We start from the raw sequence: 20,322 nt of genomic DNA, 5'->3' as shown, positions 1-20,322 counted from the left end.
ACTTTGAGTTGCCTCACTGCCTCAGCAGCCCTTCAACAGCACTTTCAAGTGCTACCTAAAAATAAATAAATAAATAATGGAAAAGATTATCATGACTGGCTCCAAGAAGACCGCATCCAGTTGCTTCAAAGACTGCATGTGTGGCCAGAAGATGTCCATAACCAATGGCCACAGCATTTGTTATAAATGTTTGAGGCCGAACCATGACATAAATAATTGCTGTGAATGTGGCTGGAATTTTCCGAGGTCCTAGAGAAACAGGGCCTGGAAGATGGTGGAACTTCACAAGCTGGCGAAATGCCAGAATCATTGCTCTTCCTAGAGCAGGCCATCCTTGGACTTCCTCCGTGCTGAGTTGAGCAGGAGCTCCTTGACCAGAGCTCCCCCTACTGTGGTAACAGTTTCCAGATCTGCTGCTTGACCAGGGTTGAACAAAGCACAAAAGTGCCATGAACAAGAGGCTTGTGGCAGGCCCCGAGGGGCTCATTTATGCATAAGAAGAAGTGCAGTTGGCGCCACCAAAGCTGAGGTTGGGAACCCTCCCATTGATGCACCTACAGTCATCAATGCATTGAGCCTTTGCATCATCAACCCATCAAAGTCCGGCTCTGCCAAAGCAATCAGCTCCATCAATTCATCAGCCGTCAAAGCATTGCCCATCGGCATCATCGACATAGTTGTCATATCGAGCCTCAATTTAGCCAATGCAGCTGTTTGCTATGTCAACGATTCAGCACTGGATCCATCAGTCTTTGTGTCCTGGCACAGTTGAAGTGCCGGTCTTCTGCCTCATCAGGGCACTAAATGCATTTGAGGCGAGAAAGATCAGTAAGAGGCCCAGAAGGAGATTTTCTGCGCTTACCTCCCCCCCCCATCTGGAGGTCCTCATCTACATCTTGTCTCCGCAAACAAGGATTTTGCCTGGAGATGCTAGATCTGACATGCTTCACGGTGTCTCTGATCTCCAAGCAACCACTGTTTCAGTTGATCCAGGAGGAAGATATCTCCCCTAACTCCTAGTTAGAGGACATAGCAATTCATAAACCAGGTAGCAGAGTTGGTGAAGACTTTCTTTGCTTCACTATCAGCTGGTGACAAGGAGAGCACCCTTCAACTTCTCCTGCCCAGAATGTTGGATTTGTGCCCTCAAAGGGGAGCCCCTCTCACCTCCACACCTCGGGAGCTACCATCAGATGTCCAGGGGGCAGGATCTAGTCTCCAACTGTTCCTTAATGCGGAGGAATCTAGCCAGTCTGAGGAAGGAGTTCTAGACACCATTGTCTACAGCATGCCCTAAGAATTGTTCCCTTCAAGGTGACCAAGGACCTAGTCCCAATTGCCTTTGTCATCATTGGGCTTCCTGGATTAGCGTTCCTTCATCTCTGAGTTCTGAGGAAGGGTCTATGGGTATTCTCTCCAACCCCCTATCTGATCTGCCAGAGTACTCGTCATCATCAGACGATCTCTCGTACTGCACATTATTGGATAATTTGGTTAAGGTATTTGGTGTCAGTTCTGCAAGGACTAAGACCCCCGTTCCAACATCATAGGTCTTTTCCGAATTCTGGAAATTCCATCCAAGCCCATAGCAATTCCAGTACACTCAATCCTATGGGATTTACAAAACAAGAAGATGGGAGAATTCAGCAGCCAATATACTGGATTTCAGATATAGAGTTCAGCAAACCCCAGTGTTTGGGATATTCCAGCTACCGCACCAGTCAGTGATCGTTGAATCAGCACTTAAATGGGCAAAGAAGACCAGGATTTTCTACAAAAACTCCTCAGGCAAGGACCCTAGACAATTAGACAACTTTGGGAAGAAGTCTATTAGAGCTATATGCTCAATGCCTGCATTGCAGCCCACCAATTCTATATGGTGTAATACTTACATTTATATATTTAGCAAATTTTCTATACTATCATTCAGTCGTACCATCACAATGGTTTACATATTTAAAAGAATAAATACATAGTTTCAGAATAAAAGACAATATAATATTAAATTTAAGAGAATAAAATACAACTTTTAAGGAAAATGTCACATACAATACTTAAATATCAACGGCATAGTAAAATATCAGATAGGTAAAATAGAGATGTAAGTACAAGACTAGCAGCATAAAAGAGATAAGTAGTTTGCAGACAAGTATCAAACTGCTCCATTGTAAGCTTTTCTAAACAGCCATGTTTTCAGATTTCTTTTAAAAACCTTCAAGTCAGATTGCATTCTTAATTCAAAAGGTAACTCGTTCCACAGTTTCGGACCGCTAATGAAATGGCTCTCTCTCGCACTTGACTTAACCTTGCCGAGCTTAAGGACGGGATAGTCAAGAGGCCTTTATTCGCTGATCTAAGATTTCTCTGTGGGGTATGTAATCGTATGGCAGCTTTTAGCCAGTCATTTTGGTCTCCATATATTACTTTGTGTAAAATGCACAACATTTTAAATTGAATATGGGATTCAATTGGGAGCCAATGAAGGGCAATTAAGATTGTGTTATATGATCTCTTTTTTTAGTCCCCGATAGGATTCTCGCTGCAGCGTTTGTAGGACCTGCAATGGCCGGATCGTTGATGCAGGCAGACCGAGTAATAAAGCATTACAATAATCAGTGCTAGAGAAGATTAATGATTGAAGAACTGTTCTGATTGCATTGATAAGCTGAAACCCTTATTAGAGTCAGTAGATGGTGTTGGATTCGTGGACCCTTGTGCCGGCTGGGACAGATGAAGACTCACCGTGGGAAGACCCACAGTGGATGTCGAATCCTTGAGGCGGCACAGGGCAGGAGACTGGAGGGATCTTCACCACTGGAAACCCGAGGTCCCCACAGGAGGAGCCCATGAGGACCCGAGCCGCTTGGACTTACATGCGGTCTCCAGTGGGCCGGTGTCTGAAGAGGAGTTCCATAGGATGGAGAAGAGTAGAGCTGAAGTCAGGAGGCCAACTGGAACTTCACCACTGGAAGTCCGCGGCTGTGAGCTTCACGGCCGGTGATGGGACTGCCAATGGCAAAGGCAAAAGAGGTCGGAGACGTCTCCCATAGACTACCTGGAAGGGAGGCCTACCGGTGGCCGAATGCCTATGGTGGTTGTAGGAGAATTCTGCCCACGGGAGTAAAGCCACCCAATCATCTTGTAGGTCTCCCATGAAGGCTCGGAGGAAGGCTTTCAAGGTCTGGTTTGTGCGCTCCACTTGGCCATTGCCTTTGGGATGGAAGGCGGTCGTGAAGTCCAAATGAACCCCAAATTTCTTGCAGAGTGCTCTCCAATACTTAGCCGTGAACTGTGAGCCTGGTCGGAGGCAATATGAAGAGGAAGTCCGTGTAGGCGAAAGATGTGCTGAGCGAAAAGACTAGCGAGCTCAGGTGCCGTTGGTAACTTAGTGAGGGGGACGAAGTGGGCCATCTTCAAAAACCTGTCGATCGTGACCCATATCACTGTTTTCCCTTCAGAGGTGGCAAGTCCACGATAACGTCGGTCGACAAATGGGTCCATGGCTCATTGGGGATAGGCAATGATTGAAGGAGCCCCCACGGGCGACCAGTCAGTATCTTTTGTCGAGCACAAGTCAGGCAGGAGCTGACGTAAAGACGAACATCTCTCCGGACCTGAGGCCACCAGTAATATTCGGTCAGCAGATCCAAGGTCTGAGCGACCCCCGAATGCCCTGCTTTCAACGAGTCATGAGCCCATGACAACACCTTCTTGCGCAGGCGAATCGGTACGACCGTCTTACCCATAGGAACCACCTCTGAAGCTGCAAGAAGGACTTTGGCTGGATTGAGGAAATAACGGGGCGGATCAGGGTTATCCTCTGTTTCAGCCGTGCATGAGAGGGTGTCAGCTCTAATGTTCTTGGAGGCTGGCCTGTACCTGAGGAGGAAATTGAACCGGCTAAAGAAAAGCGACCATCGGGCTTGAGAATTAAGGCGTTGGGCTCGGCACAAGGATTCCAGGTTCTTGTGGTCCATATAGACGATCACGGGGTATTGGGCCCCCTCCAGCCACTGCCACCACTCTTCCAGCGCAAGCTTGATGGCCAGGAGCTCCTTATCGCCGATACTGTAATTTCTCTTCACCAGAGAGAATTTTCGAGAATAATATGAACATGGTAGGGGTTTGCCTTTAGTGGATAACTGGCTCAGGACAGCTCCTACCGCAAGATCAGATGCGTCTACCTCCACAATGAACTGACGCTGCAGATTTGGATGGTGGAGACAGACATCAAGGAGAAAGGCTTCCTTCAGCCTCTGGAAAGCATTTATTGCCATCGGGGACCAATTCTTCGCATTGGCACCCTTCCTGGTAAGAGCCGTAAGTGGTGCCACCATCCGGCAGTAATGGGGTATGAACTGACGGTAGAAATTAGCGAAGCCTAAGAAGCGTTGTAGGGCCTTGACCCCTAACGGCTGTGGCCAATCCCGAATGGCCGCCACCTTATCAGGGTCCATGTGGAAGCCTGTGGATGAGACTATATATCAGAGGAACGGCAAGGATTCCTGCTCGAACTGGCACTTCTCTAACTTGGCAAAGAGATGATTGTCCCAGAGTTTCTGCAGCAGTTGCTGCACTTGTACATGGTGCATAAACAAGTCTTTTGAATACACCAATACATCATCCGAGGTATACTATGACAGAGGTGTGCAACATGTCCCTCAAGACCTCATTCATAAGGTTCTGAAAGACCGCAGGAGCATTGCATAAGCCAAAGGGCATGACCAAATATTCGTAGTGCCCGTCTCTAGTATTGAATGCGGTCTTCCATTTGTCGCCGGGTCGTATGCGTACCAAATTATATGCACCCCGGAGGTCCAGCTTGGTAAAGACCTTAGGCCCTTGAAGCCGGTCTAGTAATTCAGGAATCAGAGGCAAAGGAATCGTGTGATGGCGTTGAGGCCGCGGTAGTCGATGCAGGTTCAGAGTGACCCATCCTTCTTGGCCACAAAGAAGAACCCGGCCCCAGCGGGGGAATTAGAGGGCCGAATGAAGCCTCTGTCCAAATTTTCCTGAATGTATGCCGACATGGCCCGAATTTCCGGGAGTGATAAGGGGTAGACCCGTCCTCTAGGAGGCGTAGTGCCTGGGATCAGATTTATGGCACAGTCAAAGGGCCGGTGTTCTGGAAGGAGTTCAGCTTTCTCCTTAGAAAAGACATCTTCTTAATCTTGGTACTGTGGCGGGAGTGCCATGGGCGTGGTCAGGAGAGGCACACTGGGACGAGGGATACCTGTCAGGCAGGAGTCAAAACAAGGCGGACCCCAGGATGCAATCTGAAGAGTATCCCAGGGTATACCTGGGGAATGTTTCTGCAGCCAGGGCAAGCCCAAGATGATAGGGTGAATGGACCTCTCCAGTATAAGAAACGAGATTTCTTCCAAGTGTAGGAGACCAAGGCGAAGAATCAAGGGCTTGGTACAGGTAGAAATACTCCCTGGGAGGAGAGTACCGTGAATCGAAGATACCCGGATCGGGGAAATTCAGGGTTGGACCCCAATCTGCAACTGTTGGACGAGGTCTGCGAGGATGAAATTTCCTCCCGCTCCGGAGTTGATCAAAGCCAGCATATCAAAGGATCCCTCGGGGTAGACGAGGGTAACAGGAGGCGGGTAACATGAGGAGGCGGAACTTGTATTTCCTAGGGTCAGCTCCTCAATGATCCCTAGGTTCTGGCGTTTCCCGGCCGCTCACCACATCGGGCTAGGAAGTGCCCCTTGCTGCCACAATATAGGCACAGACCTTGAGTGCGGCGCCGTCTTCACTCTTCCTAAGAGATTGGACCTTGACCCAACTGCATAGCTGCTCTCCAGGTGGTGCATTGTCCTCTCGCACAGAGGATGTATCTCCCAGGGCTCCTGCCCAAGAGGGAAGGGTTAGGTAGGCCATCATAGTTGGTGATTTGATTATTAGAAATGTAGACAGCTGGGTGGGTGTGAGGATCGCCTGGTAATATGCCTACCTGGTGCGAAGGTGGTGGACCTCACGCGTCACTTAGATAGGATTTTAGATAGTGCTGGGGAGGAGCTGACTGTCATGTACGTGTGGGCACCAATGACATAGGAAAATGTGGGAGGGAGGTTCTGGAAGCCAAATTTAGGCTGTTAGGTAGAAAGCTGACATCCCGAACCCCCAGGGTAGCATTCTCTGAAATGCTACCTGTTCCATGCACAAGTCCCCAGAGGCAGGCAGAGCTTCAGAGTCTCTGCGTGGATGAGACGATGGTGCAAGGAAGGGGGATTCAGTTTTCTAAGGAACTGGGGAACCTTTTGGGGAAAGGGGACCCTTTTCCGAAGGGATGGACTCAACCTTAACCAGGGTGGAACCAGGCTGCTTGCACTAATCTTTAAAAAGGAGATAGAGCAGCTTTTAAACTAGAACAAAGGGGAAAGCTGACAGTTGCTGAGCAGCGCATGGTTCGGAGGGAAGTATCTTCAAAGGATACTAATGACACATTAGAATTAGGGCATCTCAACGGAGAGTTTCCAATAATAAGAAAAGTAGTCCAAGTGCCTATAATTAAAAACTCACCTAAGCTAAAAGATTCCAGTTTATCCCTGTCAGCTGAAAAACAGAATGTTAATACAAACAAAATAGCGCTATACCAGGGTACAAATTATATTACAATGACAGAGAAGAGCATCTTGGTGACGGGGTGGCGCTTTATGTCCTGCAAGAGACTAAATGCGCATTCCCTGTACGTACCCGGATCAGTCCAGACAGTGGGTTGAGCCTCCTGTTCAGCAGATGGAGACAGAGAAAAACTGAAAGGGTATCCTATATCAGGACAGAGCCCTCTCTGCGTCCCTTCAGTATTTCTCTGTCTCCAGCAGATGCAGGCAGTTGAACCTGCGGTTCCCTCTCTTTCCTAAATTTCTTCTCTCAGGGAGATTTTTCTCTTCATACCTTTTCAGGATCAAGCAAGAATTACCTATCTCATTTGTTAATTAAAAAAAAAAAAAAAAAAAGAGAAAGCAGATTAACTTTTCTTGGTATAATTCAAAACCTGTTCCTTAAGGGAGACAGTTCTGTCTCCTCGCTCTTGCAAGGTCCTAGGGGGGCTTGCCCCTTGATTGTTCAGCCTAGGATTCCTTCCCCGATGAACTTCTGCCTGGCTTGGGGTGAAACTGGTGGTCCAGTCACTCCTCCTCTCTGGTTGCTTTGACCCTTGAGAAGTCTAATGCCTCTGGTCCCGTTGCAGGGAAGAAAAAATACCTCTGCTGTTTTAAAAAAGCTTTAAATCGGACATAGAGCCTGAATTTGTCCATGCAGCACAGCTTACCCGCGTTTGCATGGCTCTGTACAGGGAGGCAGCGTAGCAGGGTTCATTCTTCTGCTCCTGCTTGTGATTGCAGCCAGGCTCAGCAGTTGTTAATTTCTCTGCAGCATTTTTCCTTTCATCATGCCGCGTCCAGCAGGTTGCCTGGCCTGTGGGGAGCCCACCTCGTGGCTCTCCCACGAGGGGCTGTGTTCCACATGTTTGCCCGGCGAAGAGGGTCCCTCCGTGGCGGTGGTGAGGTCAACAGCCCATGGTCGGGCTCCCAAGTGTGTCTCTAGACCGTCTCCCACACAAAAAAACGCAGGAACGGCAGCCATTTTGAGCTCTGCTCTCACAGTGAATCAGGGCTTCAGGTGGGGAGGGGAACCAGATTTTACAGATTTGCTGCCAGATTTAAGTCCTGAGGGCTCCCCGGTTGGGGTCCCTGACCCTCCTGCCTTAGTTCCCCCTCCCCCATTACCAAAGAAATTAAAACCTCGATTTTCTTCTGAGTTTGTGCTTCTCATGCACAAATCCTATTTAGCCAGCCTGCAGGAAGAGGATGATCCCTCTCCGGACCCCCCCCCCCTCCTAAGGTTCCAGATCCGCAGGGCTCAGTCAGGGTCTGGACCGTACCGGGTGTTCCAACTCCCCCTGATCCTCCCCAGCCTTCTCCTACCCCTGATCCAGACACAGATTTACTTCTCCCAAATCCACCTATTGAGGGGGACGACCCATGGGTCCTCAGGTTGTTCCAAAGAGAAGAGCTAGATCCGCTCATCCCTTTTGTGCTAAATGAGCTGGGGATTGAGGTTCCACCTGAAGAATCCACATCTGCCTCTATTACCGGGAACGTGGACCCTGTCCTAGCGGGACTTAGGGCTCCTCCACGTACGTTCCCATTCCATCCCATGCTCATGCAGCTTCTCCGGGAATAGGAGTCCCCTGAATCAGGTCTCCGAGTGGGTAGGGCAATGGATAAACTCTATCCCTTCCCTGATCAATGTCTTGAGATGCTTAAGGTTCCCAAGGTGGATGCTTTGGTCTCAGCAGTCACCAAGCGAACCACCATCTCGGTGGTGGGAACTACAGCGTTGAAGGATACTCAGGATCGCAAACTGGAACTGCATCTCAAGCGGATTTTTGAGGTCCTGGCTTTGTGCGTTCAGGTGACAGTCTGTAGCAGTCCATGCAGCGGGCAAGTCTCAGGTGGGTTCAACAATTACTCAGCACACAGGACCTCCCGTCTGCAGAGGCGGAACAGGCAGAACAGCTGGAAGCTGCGGTGGCGTACAGGGCCGATGGTCTCTACGATTTACTCCGGGTTCAGGCCAGAGTTATGATTTCAGCAGTGTCCGCCAGACAGCTTCTCTGGCTGCGGAATTGGTCGGCAGACCCTTCCTCTAAGTCACAGTTGGGCACGCTTCCCTTCAAGGGTAAGTTGCTTTTTGGTGAGGACCTTGAACAGCTTATTAAATCTTTGGGAAACAACAAGATTCATAAGCTGCCTGAGGATTGTCCTAGAGAGTCTAAGTCCTTTTTTCCCTTGCGCCCCCAGAACGTGGGGGTCTTTCCAAAGAGGTACCTCCACCAGATCACATTCGTGGTCTCATTCCTTTTGTGGCCAACGTCCCTTCCGGGATGGTAACCTGCAAGGCTTGGCCGCAAAGTCCTCTTCACAATGAAATACTGCTGGCCCATTGCTCCGTTCCCAACTTAGGTTGACGTCTGTCCCTGTTTCTCAAGGAATGGGTCAAGATTACAACAGATCAGTGGGTCCTCGATGTGATTGAAAAAGGCTACGTGTCAGAATTTGCTCGGGACCTCCCGGACCACTACCTAATTTCTCCCTGTGGAAGTCGGAAGTACCCAGCAGTATGTCAGACTCTTGTCCGTCTGCAAGAGCTTGGAGCCATAGTCCCGGTTCCTTTACAGGAACAGGGGTCCGGCCAGTATTCCATCTACTTCATCGTGCCCAAAGGAAGGAAGGTCAAACAATTGCTAGCATGGCTAAAAAGTGAGGTGAAAGAAGCTATTTTAGCCAAAAGATCTTCATTCAAAAATTGGAAGAAGGAACCATCAGAAGAAAATAGGATTATGCATAAGCCTTGATAAGTTAAATGTAAGACATTGATAAGTCAAGCTAAGAGAGAATTTGAAAATAAATTGGCCGTAGAAGCAAAAACTCACAATAAAAACTTTAAAAAATATATCCGAAGCAGAAAGCCTGTGAGGGAGTCAGTTGGACCATTAGATGATCGAGTGGTTATAGGGGCACTTAGGGAAGATAAGGCCATCATGGAAAGATTAAATGATTGCTTTGGTGTTTACTGAAGAGGATGTTGGAGAGATACCCATTCCAGAGATAGTTTTCAAGGGTGATAATCCAGATGAACTGAACCAAATCACAGTGAACTTGGAAGATGTGGTAGGCTAGATTGACAAACTGAAAAGTAGTAAATCACCTGGACCGGTTGGCATACACCCCAGAGTTCTGAAAGAATTAAATAATGGAATTTCAGACCTATTTCAATTAATTTGTAACCTATCATTAAAATCATCCTTTGTACCTGAAGATTGGAAGATGGCCAGTGTAACCCCGATATTTAAAAAGGACTCCAGGTGTGATCCAGGAAACTATAGACCGGTGAGCCTGACTTCAGTGCTGGGAAAAATCATGGAACTTGTTATAAAGAATAAAATCACAAAACATTTAGATAGACATGGTTTAATGGGACATAGCCAGCATGGATTTACCCAAGGGAAGTCTTGCCTCACAAATCTGTTACATTTTTTTGAAGGAGTGAATAAACACGTGGAAAAAGTTGAACATGTAGATGCAGTGTGTTTGGATTTTCAGAAGGCGTTCCACAAAGTCCCACATGAGAGGCTTCTAAGAAAACTAAAAAGTCATGGGATAGGACGTGATGTCCTTTTGTGGATTGCAAGATGGTTAAAGACAGGAAACAAGAGTAGGATTAAATGGTCTATTTTTACAGTGGAAAAAGGTAAACAGTGGAGTGCTTCAGGGAGCTGTACTTGTACCAGTGCTTTTTAATATGTTTATAAATGATCTGAAAAGGGGTATGACGAGTGAGGTGATCAAATTTGCCATTGACAAAAAATTATGCAGAGTAGTTAAATCTCAAGCAGATTGTGATAAATTGCAGGAGGACCTTATGAGACTGAAAAATTGAGCTTCCAAATGGCAGACGAAGTTTAACGTGGACAAATGCAATGTGATGCATCCTGGGAAAAATAATCCTTGCTGTAGTTACAAAATATTAGGTTCTTTCTTAGGAGTTACCACCCAGGAAAGAGATCTAAGCGTGATAGTGGATAATACATTGAAATCTTTGGCTCAGTGTTCTCTGGCGATCAAAAAAGCAAACAGAATGTTAGGAATTATTAAGAAGGGAATGGCAAATAAAACGATGAATGTCATAATGCCTCTGTATCGCTCCATAGTGACACTGCATCTTGAATACTATGTGCAATTCTGGTCGCCGCATCTCAAAAAATATATAATTGCACTGGAGAAAGTACAGAAGAAGGGTGACCAAAATGATAAGTGGCATGGAAAGGCTGACCTATGAGGCAAGGCTAAGGAAGTTAGGGCTGTTCAGTTTGGATAAGAGACGGAGGAGGGATATGATTGAGGTCTACAAAATCATGAAAGAACTTGAAAAAGTTAATGTAAATTGGTTAGGAAGGACTAGGTGGCACTCCATGAAGTTAGCAAGTAGCTAATTTAAAAGAAATCAAAGAAAATTATTTTTCACTCAGCACATATTTAAGCTCTGGAATTCATTGCCAGAGGATGTGGTAATTGGGTTTAAAAAAGTTAGGATAATTGGGTTTAAAAAAGTTAGGATAAGTTCCTAGAGGAAAAATCCATAAGCTGCTATTAATTAATAAGGAATAGTAGCTTGAGATTTATTTAATATTTGGGTACTTGCCAGGTACTTGTGACTTGGACTGGCCACTGTATGAAATAGGATACTGGGCTTGATGGTCCCTTGGCCTGACCCAGTATGACAATTCTTATGTTCTTATGTACTCTCTAAAGTAGTAATAGCGCATGAACAAGTATATATTAAATAATGAAGTACTGATTACTAATGGTTTTTATTTAATATGTTTTTTTACCTTGCCTGAGGTGCTAAGGGTGATAAAGCGAGAACTTAAATCTTTGAAATTTAATAAATAAATATCAACAATAATATGGATGCACATATGAACCAGAAATAGAAATGAGTGTCAAAACATGTTTTCTAACCAATGAGTGGAAGCACGAGGTAGCCAAAGAATTTTCTAAAAATGGAAATTTATTGCTTTAACAGGTTAAATGAAAGTGGGTTACGATATTGAGCCATTGAAAAAGTGCTGTTTGAGCCCCTATTTATCTTTTTTTCATGATGGCCTTGAAGAGCGACATTTTACAAATACTTTTCAGTATAATTTTTATATTACTCTCCCAAATATTTTTTAGTAAGTTCTGTAGAATTCTTGGACAACTGATAGAGGACAAGATTGAAAGCAATTCTTCCTCAACAGAAGAGTTACATCCTCCTCCTTCCACATGTATTCCTTTTTCCGAATACTGCCATACAGACACATCACAGGTAAAAGTTATTTTACTTTTTTAATTGCAAGGACTCAAGCAAACTGGTTATTTATCATTATATCAGAATTTCCCAACTGGTGTGCCGTGGCTGGAGTGTAGGTGTGCCACAGCTGCAGTCTCAATTCCTGTTTCCCTCCTGGCCTGCAGGATGTCCTCCCACCAGTAGGGGGTGACAAAGAGCAGCACTTAGCAGCAGCTGCTCCTGCTTTCCCCTTTGCTGGCTCACCTCTGCAACAGAAACTACAGAGTTCTTGGGTCTCATTAAACCTGCTGGCTCCATGCAACTAAGATTGCAGAGGGAAACTGGAAATGAGAAAGAAGCAGAACTTGGTAAGCCTGCTTATAGACTATTTCTGTACAAGCATTGGGATTGGAATGAGGAAAGGGAAGCTGAAAATGCCACCAGGTGTGGGGGAGAGTGAAGGGAAGGTGATGATGCTTCATGGGGATGGGAAGGAGAGGTGAAGGGAAAGGGAAGGTAATGATGCCAGGAACTGAGGTTGAGGGGAGGTGATGCCAGGGAGTGGAGGGAATGGGAAAAGAAGATGATGGTGTGAGGAAGATGGAAGATTATGAAGATGATAATGTTGGTGAGGAAGAGGAATGAAGGTGATAACAGGGGGTGAGGGAGAGGGAAGATGAAGATGATGCCAGGAAGTAAGGGAGAGGGCAGGTGATGTCAGAGGTTGGAAAGGAAGAGAAGGCATTTGCCATGGGGATGAGGGAGAGGGAAGAGAATGTGATGATGCCAGAATTGGGAGAGAGGGATGATTATGCCAGGAGTGAGGGAGAGGGGTAGAGGAAGAGAGAATGTGATGATGCCAGTGGGTGGAGGCAGAGGGAAATTGATGATGGTGCTCAGGGATGAGGGAGAGGTGTAGAAGAAAAGGGAAGCTGATGAGGATAATGCTAGGGCAAGGAGAAGAGATGGAGGGAGAGAGAAAGTGATGATGCTTGGAAGTGAGGAAGAAGGGTAGAAAAAAGGGAAGGTGGTGACGATGTTACCAGGAGTTTGGAGGTGGAGAGGAGAAAGTAATGATGATGATGCAGGCGGGGAGGACGAGGTGGTTGGAGTGGGATAGTGAAGATGGTGGGATGGGGCGGAGGGAGAGGGAGAAGGAATATGATGCCTGGGGGTGAAGGTGAGGGGAAAGGGAAGGTGATGATGCCAGGGGGGGGGGGGGGGGTGAGGGAGAGGGACGGTGATGATACCAGGGGGTAGGGGAGAGGGAAGGTAATTATGATGAAAACAGAGGTGGAAGAAAGAGATGACGATGCCAGAGGGTGGGGGAGAGGGGTAGAGGGAAAGGCATGATGATGGCAGGAGAGATGCAGAAGATAGGGAGAGAGAGAGAGAAAGTGATGATGTCAGGGGGGAGAGGGGTAGAGTGAAAGGGAAGGTGATGATAATGCTTGGGGCGAGGAGAACAGATGGAGGGTGAAAGAAGGTGATGATGCCAGGAGGTGGGAGAGAAGGAAGGGAAGAAGATACAAGGGAAGAGGGGTGAGTATGATGCTGGGAAGTGGGGGAAGAGGGAAGGTGATGATGATGATGATGATGCCAGTGGGATGGGGGGGGGGGGGAGAGGGAAGAAGAGATAAAGTGATGATGGGAAGTGGTTGGTGTGTCACAACGAAGTGAACCTTGAGCTAGGTGTGCCATGAAACAAAAAAGGTTGGAAACTACTGCGTTACATTATCTGAAATAAAGGATGTGAATAATTTAGTGCATTGCACAGCTACCATAAATCATCAGTAAAAATGCAAAAATCATTGTTAACTCCTGTAAGCTAGACAGTGGGCCTTATTCAATATGGAGGTGAATTTTCAAAGAGTTATGCACATAAAATCAGCATATACACATGTATGTTGGGTGTAAACTGCCTGGATAACTTGTTTACAAGTAGTATATAAACTCCAGTAAATAATGAGTCCAGATGGTACTGAAGGAACTCAAAAATTAAATTTCTGATCTATTAGTTAAAATATGTAACCTATCATTAAAATCATCCATTGTACCTGAAGACTGGAGGGTGGCCAATGTAACCCCAATATTTAAGAAAGGCTCCAGGGGCGATCCGGGTAACTATAGACCAGTGAGCCTGACTTCAGTGCTGGGAAAAATAGTGGAAACTATTCTCAAGATCAAAATCGTAAAGCATATAGAAAGACATGATTTAATGGAACACAGTCAACATGGATTTACCCAAGCGAAGTCTTGCCTAACAAATCAGCTTCATTTTTTTGAAGGGGTTAATAAACATGTGAATAAAGGTGAACCGGTAGATGTAGTGTATTTGGATTTTCAGAAGGTGTTTGACAAAGTCCCTCATGAGAGGCTTCTAAGAAAACTAAAAAATCATGGGATAGGAGGCGATGTCCTTTTGTGGATTATAAACTGATTAAAAGACAGGAAACAGAGAGTAGGATTAAATGGTCAATTTTCTCAGTGGAAAAGGGTAAACAGTAGAGTGCCTCAGGGATCTGTACTTGGACCGGTGCTTTTATATATATATATATATATAAATGATCTGGAAAGGAATACGACGAATGAGGTTATCAAATTTGCGGATGATACAAAATTATTCAGAATAGTTAAATCACAAGCGGATTGTGATACATTACAGGAGGACCTTGCAAGACTGGAAGATTGGGCATCGAAATGGCAGATGAAATTTAATGTGGACATGTGCAAGGTGTTGCATATAGGGAAAAATAACCCTTGCTGTAGTTACATGATGTTAGGTTCCATATTAGGAGCTACCATGCAGGAAAAAGATCTAGGCATCATAGTGGATAATACTTTAAAATTGACGGCTCAGTGTGCAGCAGCAGTCAAAAAAGCAAACAAATTGTTAGGAATTATTAGGAAGGGAATGGTTAATAAAACAGAAAATGTCATAATGCCTCTATATCGCTCCATGGTGATACCGCACCTTGAATACTGTGTACAATTCTGAGCGCCGCATCTCAAAAAAGATATAGTTGCGATGGAGAAGGTACAGAGAAGGGCAACCAAAATGATAAAGGGGATGGAATAGCACCCCTATGAGGAAAGGCTGAAGAGGTTAGGGCTGTTCAGCTTGGAGAAGAGACGACTGAGGGGGGATATGCTAGAGGTCTTTAAGATCATGAGAGGTCTTGAACAAGTAGATGTGAATCAGTTATTTACACTTTCGAATAATAGAAGGACTAGGGGGCATTCCATGAAGTTAGCAAGTAGCACATTTAAGACTAATCGGAGAAAATTATTTTTCACTCAACGCACAATAAAGCTCCGGAATTTGTTGCCAGAGGATGTGGTTAGTGCAGTTAGTGTAGCACAGCTGCACAGTCAAAGCTCTGTGACTCACTGAGGAAAACTCCGCCTACTCCTGGTCACATGCACGCTACCCAGACAGCATGGCTAATCCTGCTATCTACGGAAACACTGTTTACGGTAAGCAAACTTGCTTTTCACTGAGTCTCATCGATAATGTCTCTAATGTTTGAGTAGGGGCTCACTTGAGTGATCATAAGATGGTATGATTCGATATCACGAATAGGATACAGAGAAGTCACAAGAAGACCTGAGTTTTGAATTTCACACATATGGACTTTGTCAAAATGGAACATACCTGGAGGAAGAACTGGAAGACTGGGAGAAAATGGATGAGATGGAACAACAGTGGGCCAAATTAAAGGAAGCTATTACAAAGGCAACAAATCTATATGTTAGAAAAAGAAACAAGAGTAAGAGGAAAAAGAAACCAATCTGGTTCTCAAAGGAGATGGCAGAAAAAAGAAAGGCAAAAATAACAGAATTCAAAAAGTATAAAGAATCCCAAAAAAGGGAACACAGGGATGAATATCTGTTAAAACTGAGAGACACAAAGAAAGAAATAAGGAAAGCAAAAGGTCTTTAGAAGAAAGGATTTCCAAAGAGGTAAAAGCAAGGTGACAAAACATTTTTCAGATATATCAGGGGAAAAAGACAGCCACCAGTGGTATAGTGAAATTGAAAGGTGATGAGGAGAAATGTGTGGAGAGAGATGAAGAAATGGCAGAAATATTAAACAAATACTTCAGTGTTCACTGGAAAAGGACCGTTGTTGATTGAGAAGACAGATGGGGATGGGGTAGACGAAACTCCATTTATGGAACAAAATGTATGAGAAGAGCTAGGCAAAGTGAAAGTGGACAAGGACATGGAGCCAGATGAGGTACGCCCCAGGATACTGAGGGAGCTCAACGATATGCTGCCGGGTCCGCCAAAGGACCTGTTCAATAGATTCCTGGAAACGGAAGTGGTGCCTGTGGGATTGGAGAAGAGGAGTGATGGTCCCACTTCACAAAGTGGTGGCAGATAGGAGACTAGAAATTATAGGCCGGTTAGTCTCACCTCAGTGGAGGAAAAATTAATTGTGACACTGTGTTAGCATCCAGCTTGCTATGCAGCCTGCCTGCTACCAGAAGTCCCCATGGAGGTACACCTGCTCTTACTTCAGCCATATTCTCCAAGGGCTCATGACTCAGCAGGACTTGGCTTATTTAGCCCTTCCTCTTGCAATACCTAATGTGTCATCAAGTCTACCTAGCTCCCTGCTTGGCCTTGTTCTATCTTGTATTGCTCTGTCTTGCCTAGACCTGTGGCTTCTAGCTCTGTCTTGCCTAGCCTGTGGCCTCCTAATATCTCCTTTCCAGGCCTCTGGGCCTTATGCTTAGTGGCCTACGGGCCTTCTTATCCACTGCCTTTGGGCCTCTGTGTACTTTGTTTTGTTCTGTTTTGTATTATCCTTGTCTGTCTTGTTTGGTCTTGTCAGAGTCTGGTTTGATCCTACTGTGCCTGTACTGCCAGAGCCTTGCCTTGTCCCAGCATGTCCAGCCTAGTTCCAGTATGCCCAGCCCTTGTCTCCAGTCCTGCCTTGCCTCAGTCTCCAACCCTGCACTGCCTCAATCTCCAGTCCTTGTCTCCAGCCTATATCTCCACGTTCAGGCTGCTCCTTGATTCTAGCCATAGCCTTAGTCCTGTCGGCTGCCAGAACCCAAGGGTGCAATCTATGGCGGAGGTAGCTGTTCCAGGTGGAAGATCTGCTCTGCCTTGTCTTGAAGTCCTGGGCTTCCTCTGTAGGGGTTCTACAGCCCTAGCCAGACTCTCAGCTGTGATGAGAATGACATGGCCATACTATCCCCACAGGAATGGGTTCAGGACTCCTTGCCCATCTGGTAAGCCCAGGGAATATTAATTTAATCCTTTTGAATCCTCAGTTTTATACTGCGTTTGCTCTCAATGCCAAGGTCATAGCCCTTTAGGATTCACAATGTGTGTCATGTGTAAATTCCCCAATCCTGCTCTATGGGAAAGCAAAGGGTACAAATGTGTGTATTCCATGTCTCTAGAGTATTGCCTGTATTGTAAGGTACCTAAACTAATTTCTGACCAAATACCTATTGCACCAAAAGCTCAAGTTGTTATAGCACTGCCTTACATCCCTTGTTACTGGGAATGCTAGGGTTTCCAACATGAGTCCACCATTTGAATGGGTATGTCATCACTTCCTAATCCTGCAGCACCTTTTTGGGGTTGAAAAATGCTATGTAGAAAACAACTGCTTTGAAGTAACCTATTCTCCTAAGACAAGCAGGATGATAGGCCTCACACAAGGATGATATCATCTGATGGAGCCCAGCACAGAAAACTTATGTCAGAGTTTCTAGAACTTTGACTAAGCACATTGAGCATGCCCAGTATGCCCTATTCCACATGTCCATGCGGGGTTCCTCTTCAGTCTTTTTTTTTTCCCACGGAGCTTTCATATCGCAGTCTCTGAGTTCCTGCTCTTTTTCGCTTAAAATAAGTACTTTGGAAAACTCTCATTGATCTTCTCAGTGTTTTTTCGCGTTTTTCCCGGTGAGGGTCTCTCTTCTGCTCCTCCTCGCTTCCCAGTCAGGTTCGGTAAGTTTCCTTTTCCTTTGTTTCCCCGTGGCGTAGGTCACCCGCCGCCTCCGTGTTCATTTTTGTCCCTGTATTTTGTGTTGCCATGGCCTCGTCGGGTTTTTGCTGATGCTGTCAGTGCCCGAGGACTGTGTCCATTATGGACCCACACAAAGTGTGTATCCTCTGCTGCATGTGCAACCAAATGACCCCAAAGGAACATCGCGCTCACCTCGATAAGATGGAGAAGCTCTTCAGGGTAAGGAAGTCCGAGCCATCAACATCAGCATCGGTGGCACTGACATTGAAGGACCATGGAGCCGCACTGATGGACACTGAACCATCAACACCGGCAGGGCTTTCCATTCTATCGGTGCTGCCAGCAGATAGGGGCACCAGGAATCGACCTCGGTCAGTCTCCTCCAGATCAAGGACATCGGGTTCATTGTTTTCAACCTAGGCACCTGGAAAAGACCAGGCACGGTGCCAAGCTCGGGTTGATGCCAGCGTTTGTCATGATGCCCCAAAAGTTACCCCACGGCAAGAAGTGCCTATCCTCCATCAATGCCGGGGGTCTGCGATGGTCTCCACTGGTCCTGGTGTCAGTCGCCAATTCACCTCGAGCCTCCGAGGAAGATCTGGCCGACCCTCCTACCTCCCAGTCTGTTTTGGCATCGGCAACCTTTGAGAAGAAGTTGGAGCGCCGAGTCCAGCTGGCAGTCAATCGGGCACTGTGGGACATCAAGCCAGTGGCACCGATGGTATGGTGCCCAGGCTCGAACTGCTGCTGGAGCTTCTCAATGTACTCATCAGTGTGTTACCAACCCAGCTGGCATCAGTTCCTGGGAAGCCATCAATGCCCAGTGGGACACCGATGTTTCCCCAGACTGATGCGGTGGTCATTGTCAGTTCCTCTAAGAACGAAACCTTGTTGGTGCTGGCGGCACTGCTGCAGCCTGTAATCCCCCATCCAGCTTTGCTAGGGCCAGCACCAGTGCCTCTAGATAAAGGCCCCATCCCCCATGGATTATAGCGAGGATGAAGCTCCTTATGACCCCTGGGGGGATGACACTGCGGCATCCTCCTCTGAGGACTCAGGGGGGTCTCCCCTCAGAACCCTCTCCTCCAGAGGAGCGAAGGAGGTCTCCCCCTGAGGACCTGACTTTCACAGGTTTTGTGTATGCAATGGCGGAAGCCATCTCATTTCAGTTGATGACTGAGGAGGATGCCCAGCACAAGATGCTGGAGATCCTCCAGTTTGTGGAGGCTCCTAAAAAGAACATGGCGATCCCAGTGCACGAGATTTTTAAGGAGTTGCTGATGAGGATTTGGGAGTACCCCCTCACAGTTTCTCCGATGAACAGGAAGGCCTATGGGGTTTACCTCATCCAGCAGGCTACCAGATTCGAGAAGTGTCAGCTGGCACACCAACCTGTGGTGGTTGAATCCGCTCTCAAGAATGCCAAGTGCTCTCTGACCCATGCCTCAGCATCCCCGGGGTGGAATCATAGAGTGCTGGATTCCCTTGGGAGGAAAGTTTAGCAGGGTGCTATGCTTATTGCCCGCATTGCCTCCTACCAGCTCTACATGAGCCAATAGTATCACAACCTCTGGAAGCAGGTACAAGAGGCGGCCGAGCGGCTGCCTCAACAGCAGCAAGACATCTTTCTGTCACTGGTGCGTCAGGGCCTGGAGTGTGGGGAAATACGAGGTGCGCTCCACCTACGATGTTTTCGAGTCAGCAGCAAGAGTCTCTGCAGCAGGAATTAGTGCCTGCAGGATGGCATGGCTGCGGGCATCAGATCTCCAAAGGTACAGGAATGATTCGCTCACCTACCATGCATTGGAGAGAAGCTCTTCGGAGATAAGGTGAGGGACGCGGTGGCCCAGTTGCGGGATCACCATGAAGACCCTCCAGCAACTCTCCACCAGCACTTCAAACCCAATCTCCTCAACCAGAAGGTTGGCGAGACAAGAGCAGAGGAAGTCTTTCTACCACCAGAGGAAGTACTACCCTCTGGCCACTCGCTTCCAGTCCCAGAGGGTGAGCCCTCGTGGCTGTCTTGAGGTCGTCCCAGGCAGCAGTGAGCTCCCAGGACGGGGTTTTGACTGGATCTTAGGGAGCGTGAGCCAGCCACCTGTACCCGAGACATTGGAGGGGCAGGCTACGATTCTTTGCGAATGACTGGCCCAGTATAACCTCAGACCAGTGGGTTTTGTCCATTATCCACCAGAGGTACCGATTGAACCTATTGGGTGTCCCACCAAATTCTCTGTGCCCGTTTTGGGGGGCTGATCAGGAGGTACTGTTCAGGGAGTTCTCTGCTCTCTTATTGGCCAGATCAGTCGAGCCTGTCCCACTAGGGCAAAAAGGGCAGGGATTCTACTCCCGGTACTTCCTAAGTCCAAAGAGAAAAGGGGGACTCTGTCCCATCCTAGACCTAAGGGCCTTGCCCAGAGCATAGTTTTCTGATTAAACAGAATCTAGGGAGACACTCTACACCAGATCTTCTGTTTCACTCT

The 20,322-nt window shown here is 46.9% G+C and overlaps 1 protein-coding gene across 8 annotated transcripts in view; it reads left to right on the top strand.

Moving 5' to 3' along the window:
* Positions 1 to 20,322, top strand: part of LOC115100177 — a 214,347-nt gene that overhangs the window by 128,373 nt on the left and 65,652 nt on the right. For all 8 annotated transcript variants that reach the window (XR_003858985.1, XM_029618474.1, XM_029618475.1 and 5 more), the window contains one exon: positions 11,751 to 11,883. Coding sequence is in view for 7 of the 8 variants with exons in the window: in XM_029618474.1 (XP_029474334.1) it covers positions 11,751 to 11,883 (133 nt within the window). In the remaining variant the exon portion in view is untranslated. The remainder of the gene's footprint in view (positions 1 to 11,750; positions 11,884 to 20,322) is intronic.

The sequence above is a fragment of the Rhinatrema bivittatum genome, chromosome 10 (genome assembly GCF_901001135.1).
Source record: "Rhinatrema bivittatum chromosome 10, aRhiBiv1.1, whole genome shotgun sequence".
NCBI classification, from domain to species: Eukaryota; Metazoa; Chordata; class Amphibia; order Gymnophiona; family Rhinatrematidae; genus Rhinatrema; species Rhinatrema bivittatum.
Note: the sequence above shows the minus strand (reverse complement) of the source record. Positions and strands in the feature narration are given on the sequence as shown.